Below are 19,094 nucleotides of genomic sequence, written 5' to 3'. Positions count from 1 at the left end.
GCCCACATCACTGCTCCCCCCCATAGCATCCCGACCCCCACGCCCTCTCCTCCCGTGCTCTCCGGGGGTCACTGCCGCTTTAAGAGGCGTGGCCTCTGCCGGGATGACGTCACAAACAGAGCTCGCGCCCCCGCCACTCTTGCGCGCCACGCGCTGAGCGCCCCCTGCCGACGTGAGCGTGCCCCGCCGCCCCGCCCCGCGTCCGTACGTCACTGACGTCCCCGCTACCCCGCCTGCTCCCTGGAACGTGACGACCGCCACGCGCCTGCGCGAGAAGAAGGCGGAGAATGGGCGAAGCCAGGCTGAGCAGGGGCGGGGCGGAGCCGCGCGGGGCGGTGTTTCGCGCACGCGCAGCGGCTCCGCGTGCGTCCCGCCGCCCCCGCCGCCGCCGCCGCCGCCGCCGCGCCAGGTCCGGGCGCGGGAGGCGGCGCGGAGCGCGCATGCGCACGAGGCGGGCGGGGCGGGGGCGCGGAGTGCGCGTGCGCGCGGGGCCCGGAGCGTCGGCGCCGCCTGTGCGCGGGGCGTGCGCGGTGCGTGAGCGGCCGCGGCGGGCGCGGGGCCGCCGCCCCCTCCCTCCCTCACCCACTCACCCCCTGCGCGGCAATGGCAGCGGGCGTCGGGCCCCCCGTGGCCGCCCCCGGGCAAGGCTGGAGGAGGAGGAGGACGACGCGCAAGCCGCAGCGGCCCGTGGGATAGGCCCCGCCGCCCGCTCGCCCCCGCCGCGCCGCGCCCCCCCACCCCGCCGCCTCGACGCGGAGCCGTCGCTGAGGGGCCGCCGCACGTCCCCGCCTCGCTCCCTCTCGACGGGGGGGGCTCTCGGGGCCGCTCCTGGGCTGGATGAATGTGGGAGAAGATGGAGACCAAGACGATCGTCTACGACCTGGACACCTCCGGGGGGCTGATGGAGGTGAGGCCCGGGACGCGGCGGGGGGGCCGGACCGGGGAGGCAGTGGGGCTGCAAGATGGCGAGGGAACCCCCCCACCCCGGAGCCCCGTGGCCTTACAAGGAAGTGCGGAGGGACGGAGGCAGCTCGCCCGGCCCCCGGAGAGGCCTTGCCGGACACGGGGCGGGCGGGGCGGGCTCGGCCGGGGCTCTGTCCCCGCTCCGGTCCCGTCCCGGAGGGCTCAGGGCCGCTGTCCCCCCGGCGGGCACGGGGAGAAGCGCTCTGGGTCAGGGTCAGCCCCTCAGAGCCCGCTCTGTCTGTGTGTGCATGTGCAGCAAATCCAGGCCCTCCTGGCTCCCCCCAAGAGCGAAGATGGGGAGAAGAAGAGCAGGAGGCCCGAGAAGGAGCCCAGGCGAAGTGGCAGGGCCACTAACCACGATAGCTGCGATAGCTGCAAGGAAGGAGGGGATCTGCTGTGCTGCGATCACTGCCCCGCCGCTTTCCACCTCCAGTGCTGGTAAGGCTTGGCGCTCTCTCCCTCCGGATCTGCCCAGAGCACCTTCCCTCCGGCCGCTCCCGCTTCCCGTTAGGTCCCGGGGAGGAGAGGGGGGGACGTGAGGCCGGCTAGAGCAGACAGGAACAAAAAGGAGGTGCAGACCCCACTCTGGTCCGTCCCTCCTGAGACTAATCCACAGCGGCCGAGGTGAATCCTCCCCTGCCTGCTTTCTGGAGGGTTGGGGGTCCACCCTCCTCCTTTCTTTTTGTGCTGAGCAGCGGGCGAGAGGCCTGGAGGAGGAGCGAGGCCGCTGGCTGCGTGGCCTGGCTGCCTTGGTGCTGCCCCTGCCCGGCCTTCTGCCCCCCCGCCCCCAGCGGGGAACTTCCCCACCTCACCCCTCTCCAAGGGTGCCTGGCTTGGGGGGGACCCTCCGGAGGGCCCTGGCTGGAGAGAGGGAAGCCCTGGTGGCGTCTCCGCACCAGGCCTGACGTTCCCAGCGCTTCCGTGCTGCTGCAGCTGCTGGGAATAATGGAGGTTGCTGTCTCTGTGTCTCCCTGCCTCACTGTTTACAATATGGCGACCTTCCTTTAAATTATATTTTTATTCTCAGCGCCATTTTGGCTGCATATATGACTTCCAAACCCTCGCAGTGCTCCCAATAGTATCTCAAACATGAAAATACCTTCCCCATGGAAATCCAGGCCTCCAGACTTTAACGTTGGCTCGGTTTATTCCTTTCCCTCCTTTTTTCCCTTCCTCCTTGCTCTTCCGACCTGCTTGTCTCATCCATGGGGTGTCTGCCGTGAACTGGAGGGCTGTTGGGTGCTCTTGCTGGGAGTTGTGTGGCTTTGTTCATGAAGGCAGAGCTTGCTGCATGCAAATCTGGCTACCGGCTGGGAATCGAGATGCGTGTGGAAGCGGTGGCAGAGCTCGAGGTGCTGGAGGCTGAAGCAGTATGGGCTCTTGGCTGCCTTCCCTCACAGCTTCCCAAGCTTTCCCAGCACAAAGCGACACCACGCCAAAAGCGCCTCAACTTTCCACCCCAAAGTTTTTCCCTTTTCTGCACCCGGAGCTTGGATGCATCTGAGGCCGCTTTGCCAAAATCCCCCCTTTCAACAGTTGACATAGGCGGGGGGTTTGTGTTAAATTAGCACAGCCAGAGTGGATAATGGAGTGGAGGAGGGAGTGGGGAAGTCAAACAGCTGGAGCTTAGGAGTACAGAGTATTCTTCCTTAGGGGAGATTTTTTAACCACATTCCTTTCTCTCTTTCATGCTTTGGAGCTTTGTTTGCCACCCTGTTACAGCTGTCTTCTCTGCGCTTTTTTCCCCTCCCTCTGTTGTTTTTTGGGGTTTTTTTGCTTTTTTCTGATTTTCATTTGCTTGCTGGCTCTTCTGCATTTGTATGCTAATTGAGGGTCTCGGAATACTTATTAAACTGGTTGCTGGTAGCAGGGAAGCTGAGTGTGTGGTCACAGTTCTGTAAGGGAGTGTCCCGTTAGCAGCGTGTAGCCAGGCAAACCCGACAATGCTATAGCATGCAGCCATGACATCATCCCTCCTACCCTGAGGAAGTGCTACTGGTGGTAGTGCAGATCCTCTAATATTTACTAGGAGGATAGTAATTATCATTATTTTTCATCCAGTGTCCTTGATGAGCTTTAAATTAAGGATGGTTTTTTCCTTCTGCCGGGTGTAGTTGCTTTCAGATGCAGCCGAACACATCCTGAGCATTCTCTTAGTGAGGCTGGAGTGATGGCTAAAACTTCACATTTTGGAATGGAAGAGCTGTGCCTAAGGCTGTAGAGTGTCCTAGTTGACTCTGAATCCTGGTTAAGTCTGACCATAAATCAGACTGCTTTGTGCATGCCTAAATTTCATAGCTTAATTTGGTGTTGTTTGTGTAGTTAGCGAGTGGGAAACAACCAGGTAATTTAGATACCTCTGAAGCTTTCACTGTACCTGAGTTAGTTGCATTATAATTGTATAAAAATTTATATTAAAATATTATGTATAAAATATATGTATCTTTCGCTAACTAGTCACTCTTCAGAACAGAAATGAAAAAGCAATTCTAAATACTCTGTTTCACTCCATTTGTCGCCTCTTCTGCCGTTTCTCAAGCATTCCCTTTGACAGTATCCCAGAACCTGCTGTGGGAGATGGCACAGTGTGGAAAGGCTTTGTCTAAAGGCTTCCAGCTTGGGCCTGGTTCTGCCTCCTTCCTCCTGGACCTTTGCTGGGCCCTTGGCTGTGGCCTTCAGGTGACCTAGGTTGTGTCAAAGGGATGCTCAGGTTTTGTTTTCATGTGTCTTCCCATTACATCCTACATTTTGCTTAAAGTAAACTTCTAGTCTGGATATAAACTTAGGCATGAAGACAGCACTTGCAGCTTCCTTTCTGCCTCCTCTTTTTATTTAAAGAATAGCAGCTGTAATGCAAGGCTTGGTTTAAGTCACTTGAATAGCACCACTGGGGCCCCTAACGGATTTGTGTCGACAGCTTACCTGTTCTCTGAATATTTATTGTGAGCTTTAGTACCAGGTATTATCATTTAATTATGCATGCATTTATATATGATTAATTAATCATATTCGCTTTAGTACCTTTTATTATCAGTATAGCATAACAAAAATTAAAAAGTAGCTTTTAATCGGTGTATGGTTTGTGATGAGTTGATTACAGCTGTATGGGAGAGGCCATATTATAAAAGAAAGTATTTTCAGGGGTATGATTGGCACAAGTCATGCAGTCAGCTGGAGACAAACCCAGCTCAGCTTCCCAGGAACTCATTTTGCTCCTTCCTGTGTAGAGAAGGTTCTTCTGTATCAAGTTGTTTAATTCTGTAGTGAGAAAGTTGGCTTTGCTATGTAAGTATGTGACCCTCAAACTTCAGCAGTTTGCCTTAACTTCAGTTGAGCACTTAAACCCGTTGTCCTCCGTGGAAAACAGAAGGCACCTGGCCAAAACTCACAAAACTTTCCGAGTCTGATAGTATTACACATCTGAGGTGGTAAATAACAAGTTTGTTGATACACCGTGGAATGACTGCTCTCCTGAATTAATGTGGGTGGAAGTGACTTCCCAATTCATCTGTTGGGGTGTCAGCTCTTCCCACAACTCGGTTTTGGAGTCACTAGTTCAGTGTAAAGCTGCTATGGGTGCTCTGAGAGGCCATGGGTGCGGAGGATTCCAGCCCAGCTGCAGATAAAGTGGCCTGGTGGGAGGGATACAGGCAAGTGTGAAATCCCTGCCAGATACTTAGTTTCAACATACTCGGATTAATGTCACAGTCAGGTGACTCTCTTCAGGTTTGAATTTACAGAGAGAGTTTTTTTGGGTCCCTAATAATTCTTGAAAACAGGATGTGGGATTTTTAGCTCTGAAGTTGGTGTTTGGTTCTGCAGAGTGCATTTCCATCCTGATGTTCTGCCTTAGCCCAGGCCCCCGGGTATGGTGCATGCTCCTTCTTTAAATGATTGAAAACCAATTTTCCAGTGCTACTTCTTTTCTATTTATATCCTCCTCCTGGCAATGTGATTGTTAGAATTCCCTGTGTTTTCTTGATCTTGTAGTAAACTTGATTCATATTGAAGCGGGTTTGCAAAGTGACTGATGCTGCAAATTCATTACTAAGGATTAGAAAGATCCCCGGGAGAGGAAAAGTTTAGTTAACAAGCTGGGGGAGGGGAGTGACAACAGGAGGGAAAACCAACACAGAACAGTTTTGTGTTTGTTTTTTTTTTCTCTCTCTTTTTGTTTTTTTAAAAAGTCTCCCTGCCTGAGTTTCTGGTTGGAGGAGCCCAAAAGCACAAACCTCACTGAATGCTGTGGTTCAAGTCCCTCTTGTAAGAACTCATGCTGCTGGCTGTACAGCTCTGCTGGCATGGCAGTGACCTCAGTCTCTTAAAGCTGACCAGTTATGTAAATGACAGTACCAGTTTTATGGCACTACCCAGCAAAAAGGTTCCTGGTAGCTGGGCTTCCTCGCTGCTGTGCTGGGAGAAGCATGTTGTGTCCCTACTGGGGCCTGCTACCTCCACCAAACTTTTTGCAACACCTCCTTGTGTTTATATTTGCAGTGTTTGGCTCTATTAAACTCCAATTTTGCAGTCTTCATCCAATTGCTGGTGTTGAAGAGCAGGAGTAACAGCTGCAGAGTGCAGCAGAGGAAGCTAAACTAGAGTTTTGGTGTTTTCTATGAGTCACATTGTTTTAGTGCTTCGAGCAAAGAATGGAAAAAAGTTGTGTTTGGCTGGTAGGAGATCAATAACTCTCCACCTTATTCAGTCTAAAATGCCCTGCTTTATCTTTGGCATTTGTTCTAGCTTTGGGTTTTTACATTAATATGCAGTCTGTGAGGGGAGCAAAACAATGGCCAGTCTATTGTCTGAGTTAATCCTTCCCTTAATGGTCATCTTGGGCTGCCTCCTGTAGTTCAGGTGGCCATTAGAATGGTCTGAGGCATCTCCTGCTGCAAGGACTAGCAGGATATCCAGGAAGGTGCTGGAGAGGCAAACTTCCTACCTAATAGTGTCTAGGAGCAGAATTTCAGAACATTGAATACATCACAGCTTCAAAACATCTCTTGTTTTAAGTGCAGAAAGTTTTTATTGTGTGGCTTTCTGTTTGTTTGGGGTTTTTTTAACAATAAATGACTGGCAAACCCCTACTTTAATATTTATGTAATTGCATATTGAAGGTTAGAGTAAGCTGTTCCATTCCCAAAGTTTAAATATATGTATCTTAACAGATACTTTGTTAAAACAATATTGGTTTGAGTATATGCTTTTAAAATACTCCAACTTTTGTTTTTATGTATCTCTGCTTCTGATATTTTGGGAGCCTTGGAGGCAGCCTAGGATGGATCCTGAGGCAGGAGGAAGTGATTGCCCTGACTGGGTTTCTGGCAGCGGAGGGTCACTGCGTGTGCGCCTGCAGATGTGGTAACATGATCAGTCTTGGCAGCTCTGCTCAGCAAAGTTGTACCAATGAGATTTTTCGCTCTCCTTATTTTGTGCTAAATTTCTCCATGCAAAGGCAGATAAGGTCAACCTAAATCTATGGACTTCAGCTGAGGGCTTCAGCAAGTTGTTCACAATAAGAATTTGATGAGCTTGTGATTGGGTGACTTGCAGGCCACCACTCTCACCTGTGTGTGTGGGTGTCACTCGTGTTAAAGTGAGCATGAGCAGATTTTGAGCTGTGGGCAAGAATTGGGGATTTGGATTGAGATGTGGGTCTCTGCTGTGGTTCCCAACATCGGTGTGGAGTGGTAGGAGCATGGATTTGGGATTCTAAAATCAAGGATTCAAAGCCAAGGAGGGGGATGTTTAACTACTTAACTTAGGCTTTGCCTTCAGACGTGGCTGCTGCATGGACTGGTGTTACATCAAACACCCGCATTGTTCCAAAGCTGTTTAAAATGGCACAGTGGGAAACTGTGAACAAGGAAAATTCTCCATGGTTTAGTACCTTGGCTTAGGAAAGTGCCAGTTTTATGTTGACCACAACCTGTGGAACTGAAAAGTCTTTTTTTTTGTACCACTGTGAGGTCCATTTTTGAGTTGAATTCTCAGGAGCAGGAGGCTGCAGCGGTTTGCTTCGAGGTGGGATTCACTGCTTTGTTCCTGCTGCTCCAGAGCTGGTCTTTCCTGGTATGTCAGCCTGCAGGCATGACTCATGGGAGCCTTTCACAACATGGAAAGGTCTTCCCAGAGGAATTCCAGCTCCTCCAGGCATTTGCAAAGGAAATTCTTAATTGGATTAGATTCATAATACTAATCTGCTAATGACTGTTTGTTATGGAGATCTTGGCACTATCTTATAAATATATTCACCTTCTTTTAGCTCGCCTTATGTCTTTTTATCACATACAGGCTCAGTGTTGTTAAGATTGTACTGCCGCCAGCAGATCTGATAGTTGGGAATGGGGGACTACTGTGTTTATTACACAAGATCTTATAAAGCTCATAATTATCCTCTCTCCTCTTTCTCTCTCTCTCTCCTCTTTCTCTCTCTCTCTCCTCTTTCTCTCTCTCTCTCCTCTTTCTTTCTCTCTCTCCTCTTTCTTTCTCTCTCTCCTCTTTCTCTCTCTCTTTCTTTCTCTCTCTGCTCTTTCTCTCTCTTTCTTTCTCTCCTCTTTCTTTCTCTCCTCTTTCTTTCTCTCCTCTTTCTCTCCTCTTTCTTTCTCTCCTCTTTCCCTCTCTCTCTCTCTCTCTCTCTCCCCTCTCTCTCTCCCCTCTTTTTCTCCTCTTTCTCTCTCTCTCTCCTCTTTCTCTCTCTCTTTCAGAATGGTGTTTAGGTGGGGTAGTAAAAGGGAAGCTGTGGTAATTGGCATGTCTGACATCTGGCTGTACATCCTTATCACAGGTGTGAAGGACACCCCGCGTTGGGAATGCCTCTGTGCAGTTGTCAGTGACAGAACTGTGTATTTTTAGAAAGAACCAGGACCAAACAGACATTTCCCCCCTCTAAAAAAAGGGTTGTAGGTGCTGTTGTGGTGGTATGAGGAGCACCTGCAGGAGAGCAGGGCTCCTGTGTTTCTCTGTGTAAGACCGAAGCAATTTGAAATTTCAGTTGTAGCATCGATACTGAAACAGTTTTTCAACTGTAACACACATTCTTCTGTTTATTGACCCACGTTAGTGGATGTTAAACTGCTTTTGTTGCTAGACTGACTTACTGGTACGTGTCAGGTTCTTGAATTTTTCCAGTGCTCTGCAGCCTTTCTTAATCTTTGAATCAGTAGCATATAGCAGGAATCTGCTGTGAAAGAAAGGGAATAGTTACTTCCAGAGTAGGAAAGAGGTGTATTTCCCTGAAAGCAAGTGTCAGAATATATTTAGGAAGTGCTGTCTGTTGGAATATAAATCATGTGAGAAGGATGTACCCATTTTGTTTTTTTTAAACCAGTCAGGAAGTTCTCTTGGACTTGTGAAAATGCAAATGTATCTGGGGATATAACATGGCTTTGTTACAGGGGTATGAAAGAAGTGAGTGTAAGCAAAAAGCATCTTGCCACGTCAGGTTACTGGCTAGACTTGTGATTTTTGTGACACAGATTGTCAGAGCTGGCTTTTCCTTCTTATAGTAATCGATTTGTGCTGTCTCCAGCTCCACTGCTCGCAAGACGTCTGCCCAGCTTCCTCGAAGGAACACTGCAGTATCCAGTAACTCTATAAGCTGAGTAAAAATAGTGTTGTAGCTTCTCTTTAATAAAGGGGTTGACAGATACCAGTTGTAATGCAATCATACACCTTTTTAGGGTATGGAGTAAATGCTTCCTGTAGCCAAAAATGAAGTGGGGAAAAAAAAAAAAAAAAAAGTTGTTTAAATCATTCTTCCTGTTGGTGTATCAGATCTTGAGCACAAAAGGCAAAGAACATCTCAGCCAGCTGGGGGGAATCGAGTGCCTGAACCCAACTCTAACCCATTTCTGCTGACGTCTGCTCTGCACGATCACTGGAAGCAAACTAGATGGAGCTGGAGATTACTGACTTTGAACCCTGCAGAAAGCACTGGCCTGAGGATACAATTTAGCAGGCTGAAAACCGCATGCTGAATTTCTGGCAAGCACTAGTGATTGGTGTGAAACACCTGCCTGTACAGCCTCTGACTTTGGGCATAGCATCATGCGAACTTCCCAGTGATCTCCATCTAGAATAGCAACAGGAGCAAGATATGAAGGTGATCTGGAAAAGGCAGAGAAGAATGTATGCCCTGCACTAAGGTTTTGGTTTTTTGGTTTGGCTTTTTTTTTTTTGTTTTTTTGTGGCTATTTCTGTCTGTTCTTTTTTCTCTCTTCCCCAGCATTCTTGGGAAAGCCTAGTCCACATGTAGATGTCAGAATTACACTTCACTTGTGCCTGTGTGAAGACAAATTCATGCTTTTGCTTTTATGGGTCTGCCCTTCATCCTCTTCAGATGTGCTGCTTTCCTTTTTTCCACCTTTTTGCTGCTGTCCTTTCACCCCTGCTCCTTTGAACACGTTCAGTATGGCTGGGGCTGAATGTGTTCACTTCTCAGAAACCTCTCAGACCTGTGTTTTGATTATTTTTTTTCCCACCAGAGATGTCTCTTCATTTGTTGTTCTTTAAAGACAGAATTGGATGAAGTGATTCTCACCAGGGCTGTGTTGTTCCTCAGCCTCCTTTCTTTTCCCTGATGCTGCCCTGTGTGTCATCCTGCTTTGAGAAGATGACTTCTAATCTGTTAAGAAGATGGTGCTATAAAGACCTGAACACTTAATAATGAACCTGGACATTGAATTCAGGCTATTGTTACTATTGTCTGCAGCAGAGGCATGAGTGATGCCTGCAAAAGAAATAGGACTCAGGATGTGCAAAATGTCTGAATTTCTGTGTCTGACCCACATTTTTCAAAGTCAACAATTCTTTCTATTGACTTCCATGGTTTCTGCTTATAAATACAAAGCTGGATGGTTCCTTAGGCAAATATGTCTCAAATATCAGAGTCCATAACCAGTCAAACTAATTAAAAAATAATAATCAAAAAACCTACTGCAGTTCTGGTGGTGTTATACATGTTTTAATGCATATTTATTTTTATATATGTATATTTTACCTGTGTGTGGAAATTTGGTATCTTAAACAATACTTCCTTTAATTTTTTGTCAGCTGGACATTAATGAGGGTAATAACTAACAGGTTGTCTAGGGAATGGTCTCTGTGGGCCACGTTCTTTCTATAAATAGAAGTAACTAATTACATCAGGAGATCACATGTTTACATGCAGCTTATCCAGTTTATTGGACCCTCCTGTTTGTCAGGTTGGAGGCAAAAAAGTTTTACTTCAGGCCTTGGAGGAAACTTCCCTGATTGCCCATGAATCTCAGGATTGCCTGTACAAGGGCACAGGGAGGAGGCAAGACCCCCAGTGAAGGGAGGAAGGGAGCTGAGGTAAGGTAGATAAACACCTGCTTCCATGAGGTTCTCTTCTCAGCATGGGAGTAGCAAGAGTGATTTGATGGATTCAAGTAAATAAGTTCCTTGGCACTGAAATTCACAGAACTCACAAAATTTATGTACACTCACAAAATGGTACCTGGTTCTTAGGAGCATGGTGGTGCTGCTGCCAGAGACTGGGACTGCTGGCCAAGCCCTTGAAATGTTCAACACTGGCAGGTCTAGATGGTAAAAATAAGCACACAGTGAGGGAAACGTTGGGATCTGGCATACCCAGCAATGCTTAAACCTTTAAGAGTTCAAGTCTTCCTCCGCTCTTGTAGCATAGTGTAGATAGTGTAGCGTACCTTTATTTTTTCCTCCACTACATCTTGTTCTCACTGTCTGCCCATATAATGGTGTTTTAATCCTGCTTCTGTTTTCTGTCTGTTGCTGAACCCTTATTTCCAGCTCTGGCCATGCTGTTGGAAAGATGCATGCTAAGCAGATGCAGTGTTCCAGATGATGGGATGATTGGTGACCTGTGAAGCGGTCATTTTGCTTCCCTTCCTTGCATAGTGGCAGCCAAAATAATTATGTTCTGACCTGTTTGGTGGTGTTCAGGAGTCTTTGCTGGATGTTACTAATTTAGAACTTATGTCCATGCTCAAGACTCACTTCAGTGTAAACAAAGGTATGCTGCCTGCTGTCAAGCTTTTTTCACAGGTTCTCTCAGTTGTTGCACCACAGGTAGAAGTATAGTGGGTGATGCTCTGTAGTTAATGTGAATTGTGCTGCTGACTTAAAATAGGTATAACTTGTAAACAGTGTGAGCCTAATTGAGGCCAGAAAGTTGCTGAAACTGTTAATGTGATCAGGTCATGCTTAGAGGTCTATAAAGAAAAAAAAATATGCTGGGCTTAAGTTGGGTGGTCTCTACATTGGTGCTTGAGAAATCTTTGGCTTTTTCAGGAAGATTGTTCTTGTAAGCTAAATGTCACAATTTATCCATGTTAATGAGCAGAACTTGGAAACTTCACTGAATAATTTGAGGAATAACAGTGGAAGAGAGGAGGGAGTGGATAGTATTCCTAATAACCACCTTTAAGGTAATTGAAATCTGACTTCTGTCTTCAGAAGCTTTGTGTTGATGCAAGAGTAAAAGAGGAAGGTAAGGGAGTTGCAGTGGGGAGGAACTCGCCGCAGGCTGCAGCTGTTGGCTTGTTTGGTGTGGTTTTATTCTGTCTAAGGTAGAGGCTCAAGGTTCCAGGTGTCCTCCTCCAGCCGGGTTTGGGAGCAGCTGTCAGCAGAAGTGTGTAACTTGGGCACAGTAAAAAATGTTCCAAAAAGCTGAATTTGTAAATGATGCAATTTTCCCTGTTTCTCAATGGGGCTCTTGTAATGCCCTGACAGTGAGGTTGGTTTCCTGGTTTGTTTTAGCTGCCATTGAGGCCCTGCTGTAGCAAGCCAGGGAGCCTTGTTCTTTATGAAGCTGGTGGAACAGCTGTAGCTCTATCCATCACAGGGATAAATAGGAGTCCCATAGAAGAGCCAAAAGCCTTCTTCCCTTATCTGGCAAACATATCTAGCATCCTTCATTATCATCCTGTCATTGAGTCTTGGTCAGTTAATTAAGTTTCCTGAGAAGGAAAAAATGTGCTTACCTGCATTTTTTCATAGTGTTACTATTTTTCCTCTGCGCAGAAAAAAAAATATTTAAGTCTGATTGTTGAAAACAACTGATGTGAAAGCTTCACCAGGCACTGGTTTGTTTTCCTGCCACTATTAACCCAGCTGGTAGCTGGCTGTATCCTGGTGGGTCCAAAAGTAGTGTCAACGTGCCTTTGACGCAAGATGGCCAGGAATGCAGTGTGTAAATAACCTCAGGTCTGCTTATAACTGGTTCCTTTGAGAGCTTCGGCCCAGTTTGTGTTGGAGAAGGTTCCATTCCTTGGAGCACTTGTTTACCTATTTATTGAGGTCAGCAAAGTGAGGAGTAATTACAGGATTTGGACTTGACAACAGGCTTCTGATGTATGAGAGCCCCAGAGTGTGAAATTGAAAAGCTAAGTGGCTTCATGCTATTGTTTTCTTGATAAAAACTCCTAATATGCTCTTGAAGATTTTTTTATTTTGTCATAGCCATTTAAGTTTTATTTAAGGGATAGAGCATTGTGCTCTGATCATGGCAGAGCAATGCTTGACAATGCACCTGACAGGAATTTCAGGAGATCTTTAACTTTTTCAGAAAAGGCCATGATGCAGATATTAAATGACAATTGACTTTGTAGTCGGTGTAGTGGGTTTTGACTAGGCAGTGGTAAACATCCCCTTTAATTTTCAGAGGCTTTGTATGAGTTAGTGTTCCAGGTATTTTCAAGTCAGCCTGTGTTTTTCAGAGCTGTCTTTGTCTTAAATGCAGAAACACATTCTGCTAGGCAGGTTAGATTTGGGTCACACCAAACCCCCCAGGTAAACAGCAGAGGCCACCACTCTTGTCTGTGATGACAGAAGGGGAAACTTTCTGAAATGAAGGGTTAGTGAAATTGTACTGAAAAGCACAACTGACTGGTGTGTAGTTGAAAGGAGATGTGTTGTAACCGAAGATAAAGTGGGAGCTGTACAATTCCAGGTCCTGTTGGCAGCAAACACTGGTGGCTGGAGCTGTGCATGCTAATGAACCCATGAAAGATAGGGAGAAAAGGGCCGTGGTGCTCTTGCCAAAGTGCTAATTCTTACCTTGCTTATGAAGATCAAGTATCTTGCTCAGATTTAAAAATCCGTTTCTTTTATGCTTACAGTAAAAGGTTGAAGAATGTGGTCATACCTAGTCAATTAAAACAGCATTCTTTAGCACTTCCCTGGCTTTCTGCTGAGACCCAGGCAATGCTCTCTGCTTGCTGCGAGGCCAGCAGTGCAGGAGCAGCCTTCATCAGTCTTTGTTAGCATGGTGAGCTGCCTTGATGAACAGTTCATTAACCAGGAGAGGCAGAATCAGTCTTTTAATACACTTGCTATTGCAGCTAGGCCCTGACAGTGAGCAGAAAACCTCAGGAGGCTTGTCTGAGCGCTAAAACCTTGCTGCTGCAAGGGGTTGAATCTTTCCCCCTCCTTCCACAGGCCTTTGGGTAGCAGCATTCATTAAAATGCTTCTTTAATAGTACAGTGTATGTAGGATTTCATGGTTCAAACCCAGCAAATGGGACAATAACATACACACTTGAAGAAGAAACTGTTCTGACTCTTCCACGCATCTCTCATGGTTCACCATGGTTTTAATTGTTTCTTTGTAAAATGCATAAGGTTGAGGTAACAGTTAAAACAAATAACCGGAGGCGTCTGGCAGCGTGTGGATCCCTGGCACGCTGTGTGTCAGGATGGGGCAGACGTGTTCCCAGCGGTTCAGGCACGCTCGTCGGGAGCTTCAGAGGGTGAAATTTCACTAGGAACAAATCAAAGTCTGTGGGTTTTTTGCCCTGGGGTGTTGGGAGGGGAAAGGGGAATGGGCCAGATGAATCTGTTCTTGCTGTAGATGGAGATCTAAGAGCTCGTTTTCTAGCAAGAGTAAAACCTGAGCTATTGCAGGATGCACCTTAGGATTCAGCATGGATTTATGCTGCAGCGAGCACACAGGGATCATTTGTTACTCTCCTCCTTCTGCCCCCTCTCCCTGCTTCTGTTAGCAAAAGATTAGTTTGGGGCAGAGAGTTACTGCTTCATCCAAATATTTGAGGTGAAGCAGCCGGTAGTGGAAGCTTTGGTTCTCTCATCTAGAGCCTGATCTCTTGTTCATCCAGGCCCTCCAGGAAATGAGAAACATAAGCTGCAGGTATTTCAGTGCATATATGCAGAGTGCTGCGTTTCTGGAGTGCCTGGAACACGGAGGCCTCTGAAACCCTGCACTCCTCCTCAAAATGGCTGCCAGATGTGTTGGCTCTACTCAATTCCCCAGAGCCTGACACCAGAAATGCTGAGGTTATTACCAGCTTGGTTCTTGCTGTGTTCTTCCTTCAGTCTTCCAGGCACAGTGTTGCAAGAGGGAGCGTGACCCCGGATGGCTGCGGTACCTGCAGAGGCTGTCGCTGGCACACGGGCGAGCTCGGGGCAAGGCTCGCCGGGACTCTGTTCAAACAAAGGAAGTGTGTTTGTTTTCACAGTCCAGGCTTGGGAGCCTGGGCTGGGATCCTGTGCCATTTCCCTGTGCTAGGAACAAGATTCTCGAGGAAGACAGCCTCTCCCTTTGCTGCAAAGCACAGCTCTTCCTGGCCAGCAAGTATGCATCTTATCTTCCCTGGCTTGTCAGGGCTGGAGACTGGAAAGCTTAACTTGGATTTGGTTTGATATTTGTAGATGTAATAAACGGTATAGGGACTCCTGCCATGAACCACATCTAGCTTCCCATGCTTGTGTGGCTTCCTTGGGCCAGTCTTAAAAGCTACTGTAGTTCTTGATCCCCTTGTAACCCAGTCAGTCCCAGTGGATCCTTGAAATCTGTTTCCCAGTCAGTGGAAATGGAGCTTCCAGATCCTGCATCTGTGTGTTCAGCACAGGAGAGCAGACTTGCTAAGCAGCTGCCTCTAGCAAAAGTCAGGAGAACTTTTAAAGTATTATCTTAAGCCACACTGCGTGGTAAATGGCTGGTTTTTGCCAGCAGGTACATTTTCCCTGCCATAGTCAGCAGTTTGCTCAAATAACAAATCTTAATGATAAAGGGGTGTTGGAAAGTACTTGAGTTAGTAGTAGGATCTGTAAGGAAGGTATCATCTAACATATGCTGCTCTGCCTTTTACTGGGGAAAAGTGTTTCTCAAAATAGTTCTCCTTACTCCTTCATCTAATTTGCTTTGGTTTATTTCTAGCATCAAAATGAGAATGTCATTTCACTGTGATACAGCTTTTATAGTAAGTGCAGATCCATGTGAGTAGGATGTATCCTGTGCTTCATAGCCAAGGCAAGCTGTATATGGTGACACTTTTTAGAGTATTTGGGTTGTCTTAAGATAGAAGGTGGTTTCCACCATTAAGTAAGTGTGCTCAGGGATGGAGTACATGGGAGGTGGTGGGTAGACCTCATGGCAGCTTGTTCAGTTGGACTCACTGCAAATCCAAAGGATGGAAATGCCTGGATGTATTGCTTGCTGCACAGGAATCTGTGTGATCTCCTATGGAGTAATCAAGTTATTGAAGGTGGTGTGGTGTTGAGGGGGGAGGTATGTGTGTGGCACACCAGTGAATCTTCCGTTTATCTTTGTTGTTCGAGTCTGAGTGCTCTGAAACCGTGGAGCTGAGATGGGTGTCATGGAAGACTGGCTTCTTGGAGGTGTCTGGCTAAGTGGATGTATGGGAGAGCAAATCCAGGGAGCTTCACCATAAATAAAAGGAAGTGCCTGGGCGTGGAACTGCAGAGCTACCCTGACTCTGGCTGCGTACGTGAGAAGAGTTCCAGAAATGACAGTAAATAACAGTAAAGCTTTGCTTTGTGTTTCTCTTGTAGCAACCCTCCGCTCAGCGAGGAGATGCTGCCTCCGGGGGAGTGGATGTGCCACCGCTGCACCGTACGCCGCAAGGTAAAGCCTCTCAAAACAGACACAATCCCTGCCCTTCCAACTGGCCATTTGAAACCTGAATCCTGGGTTAATACCTGCCTCTCCCTTCATGTGTACTTAGACAAGCAGAGCTGCTTCTTTGTGCTCACGTTTGCAAAGGGCTTTGTTATGAAAGGGCTTAAAGAACCCTAAGGGGTCTTGGTGAGACCTGCATGATATTTTAACCTCACTAATAGGAGGTAAAACTGATAAAGTGCCTGATACCTTTTAAATTGCTCTCCTTCCCCCCATTTCTGGAAAGGAGGGAGAGCTGGGACACAGAGGAAATTGGAATGGCTCCTGTGCTCAAGGAGGTGAGCTGTCTACAGGCAGAACAGGAGTCTCATTAATATAGCTTTGCCATCAGGGCTGTGATTCTAGTTAATATGTGTATTTTAGAAGAGTGACTTCACAGCAGTTGTACATCAGCAGAGGGTGAAATCACCGTGAGTTCTGATTTCCTGGGCTGTTGAACAGGATGGGGAGGAGATGATTGGGCAAGATTGTAGCTTGTCCTTTTTTTTTCCTTGATGCTCTTTCTCCAGGAAGCTGTCTTGCACAATGTAAACCTCTTATTGCTGTGACCACATAAGGCTGTGTAGCAGAGGGTTTAGAAACTGCACCAGGCTATCTAGCAACTGTTCCCTTGAAGTGACACCCAAAACAGATTGGAAGAAAACTGTGTGCTCAGCCTTTTGTGATTGCCTTGTTATGTTTCCAGGGTACTGTTCAGCCATCTGCCAACAATAGAAATGAAGGTCACAAATCAAAAAACAAATAAAGTAAAAAGAGAGAAAAGGAGAAAATCCCCAACTTTTCTATTTTAAAAATTGCCTAAAAACACTTTGCTCCCTTTGCAGACCATGTTAGTGATGGAGTAGATTGATTCCTCCATATGGGTGATGCTGTTAAGCACTGGAGCAGTGCACCGTTGCCCATCTCAGGCCATGCAGCATCTCCTCCTGTTGCAAAATGAGTCTTGTGGTGATGGCAATCTATAATTTTCTTCTGGTGCACCTTGTTCAAGATACCTGTCATCAGGAAATAGCAGTGTTGTTTGTATGTTGTGCTTGTATTGTCAAGCTGACCTCCTCAATCCCTGATGGGTTTGTACGCAGTGCCAGGGTTAGTAAAATGCATCAACAGTGAACAGTCTGCTGTGGAGTTTCTCAGTGTTGGTAGCAAAGTAAACAGTTGTCTGATTTGTCAAGTGTTTAAGACTAGATGCTGTGAAATGTTGTCCTGATCTGTCCTGATCTGGACTCAAGTTACCCTGAAAGGAGAGACACCTGGTAATGTTCTTCCCCATGCTTGATTCTCTTCAGCTGTTCTGTCACCTGTACCTTATCTGCCACCAGACTGTTCTTGATCGAGGCTCTAATGACTTCAAGGGGGAAGTTGTAGTGAGTGGCTCAAGCATTTTCAGATGCTGTTTGTCTTCAATCACATATTTGTCAAGGTTGATGTGCTTTGTTTGTGGCCTCCATGATAAGCCTGCCTATTCATGTCGTGCAGAAGCGAGAACAGAAGAAAGAGCTGGGGCAGGTAAATGGATTGGTGGACAAATCTGGGAAAAGGACCACCTCCCCCACCAGTGACGCAGACCTGTTGGACAGGTCTAGCAGCAGCATCAGGGCTAATGCGCATGCCAGGATCTTGGAAAGGAGAGCAAGCCGGCCTGGCACTCCCACATCCAATGCCAGCACCGAGACCCCCAACTCAGAACAGAATGATGTCGATGAGGACATAATTGACGTGGATGATGACTCTGCCATTGCAGAAATGGACTGTGGGCAGCCCCAGCTGAAGCGACCCTTTGAGCTTCTTATTGCTGCTGCCATGGAAAGGAACCCAACGCAGTTCCAGCTGCCGAATGAACTGACCTGCACCACAGCACTTCCAGGTGAGCAGGGCCTTGTCTGGTGTTAGCAAAGATGTCTCCAGTTGCATCCTGCTGCCATCTCTTCTCTTTTCCTTCTTGACTCTGTGATAGCTGTGGCTCCAGTGGCACTAGCTGGTGAAAGCAGAGGGTACCTCTGGCTCTCCTCCAGCTGCCTAGCAGCAGGTGCCTTTCAAATCTGAGCTGTGGGGACACGGCAACTACACACCATGTCCATCAGGACTTGTGATAGATGCTTGTTTTTCTCACCTTGGTCTAGACCATCAATATGAATAAAAAACAGCTGTCAAAATACTTGATTTTTGATTTATCATGCCATTATACAGTAACAAAGTAGTGACTAAATGTATAGGATGTCACTGAAATTACTAAGTATGAAATATATCTGCCTTCAAAGACAGTCTCTGTCACTTAAGGCTAGATTTAGTGCTTGATGGAGGTTCCTTAAGCAGCAGTCTTTGACTTTTCTGAGATGATTATATGTATCTACCAGCAGACAAATCTCTGCTATGTGGATAACCCAAAGCTTTATAAAATTTCCTTTTCAGGTACTAGTAAGAGGAGGAGAAAGGAAGAAACCACAGGAAAGAATGTCAAGAAGGCGCAACATGAGTTAGACCATAATGGTTTGGTTCCCTTGCCGGTGAAGGTCTGCTTCACATGCAACAGGTACCTGTTGTTCTTCCAGGGAAGCTGTTCAGTGTAGCTGCAGCCTTCACAGGAGCAAAGTTCTTGCTGAAAAATGTATATTACCTGTTTCCTTTTCCATTCTCCTTCATTATTTACTTACATCTAAACAAATGGGAGAATATTTATCTTTGCTAAATAACAGGTGTTTAACCACAGCAAGTGTAAAGGGTTCTGAAATGTAGCCTGAAGATTGACAAAATTGAGCCATCTTGTCTTCAGTGTTTTTCTGCAAAGAAATATTCTAAAGTATGGTGGTTTAGTGAATGGAGATGTTTGTTTATGGTTTGTGAAGGAAGTGTGTGAGGAGGTGACCTTTAGAAAATAGAAATCTACTGAGAGATTTATAAGCCCAAGGCAAATAGGAATATTGTGCTGAAATTGTAAATCTGAAAAACAGCACAAAGTACTGATGGGTTTTGTAACACTGCATAAAAAAATATATAGATCAATCCCAATTCAAAATGTCAGTGAAAATGAAACCTTTATTTCAGAAACCCAGTCACTGTGATTTTCTCAAAGTGGAATGGGGACTCAGGTGGGCTTTTGTGGACAATAGGTGATGACCTTGTCATAGAGCAGACTTTTTTAAAGCCTGGGGATTCAGATGTTTTTCTGGAGTTTGAGACTTCTTCTGAG

General features: G+C 46.8%; 1 protein-coding gene across 13 annotated transcripts in view; it reads left to right on the top strand.

Annotated features, from left to right (window-relative positions):
- The first annotated feature begins 497 nt into the window (after positions 1 to 497).
- Positions 498 to 19,094, top strand: part of PHF12 (PHD finger protein 12) — a 32,509-nt gene continuing 13,912 nt past the window's right edge. Inside the window, exons 1-6 of one of the 13 annotated variants that reach the window (XM_086859270.1) lie at positions 513 to 627; positions 682 to 907; positions 1,220 to 1,401; positions 15,778 to 15,850; positions 17,384 to 17,771; positions 18,317 to 18,437. In XM_086859270.1, the coding sequence (XP_086715396.1) occupies positions 842 to 907; positions 1,220 to 1,401; positions 15,778 to 15,850; positions 17,384 to 17,771; positions 18,317 to 18,437 (830 nt within the window). In that variant the 5' untranslated portion in view covers positions 513 to 627; positions 682 to 841. Of the gene's footprint in view, positions 908 to 1,219; positions 1,402 to 6,532; positions 6,654 to 6,932; positions 7,036 to 14,304; positions 14,558 to 15,777; positions 15,851 to 17,193; positions 17,772 to 18,316; positions 18,438 to 19,094 lie in introns of those variants that run through there. The other 12 variants (XM_086859277.1, XM_086859279.1, XM_086859269.1 and 9 more) reach the window with 12 other exon arrangements.

The sequence above is a fragment of the Cyanistes caeruleus genome, chromosome 21 (genome assembly GCF_971803275.1).
Source record: "Cyanistes caeruleus chromosome 21, bCyaCae1.hap1.1, whole genome shotgun sequence".
NCBI classification, from domain to species: Eukaryota; Metazoa; Chordata; class Aves; order Passeriformes; family Paridae; genus Cyanistes; species Cyanistes caeruleus.
Note: the sequence above shows the minus strand (reverse complement) of the source record. Positions and strands in the feature narration are given on the sequence as shown.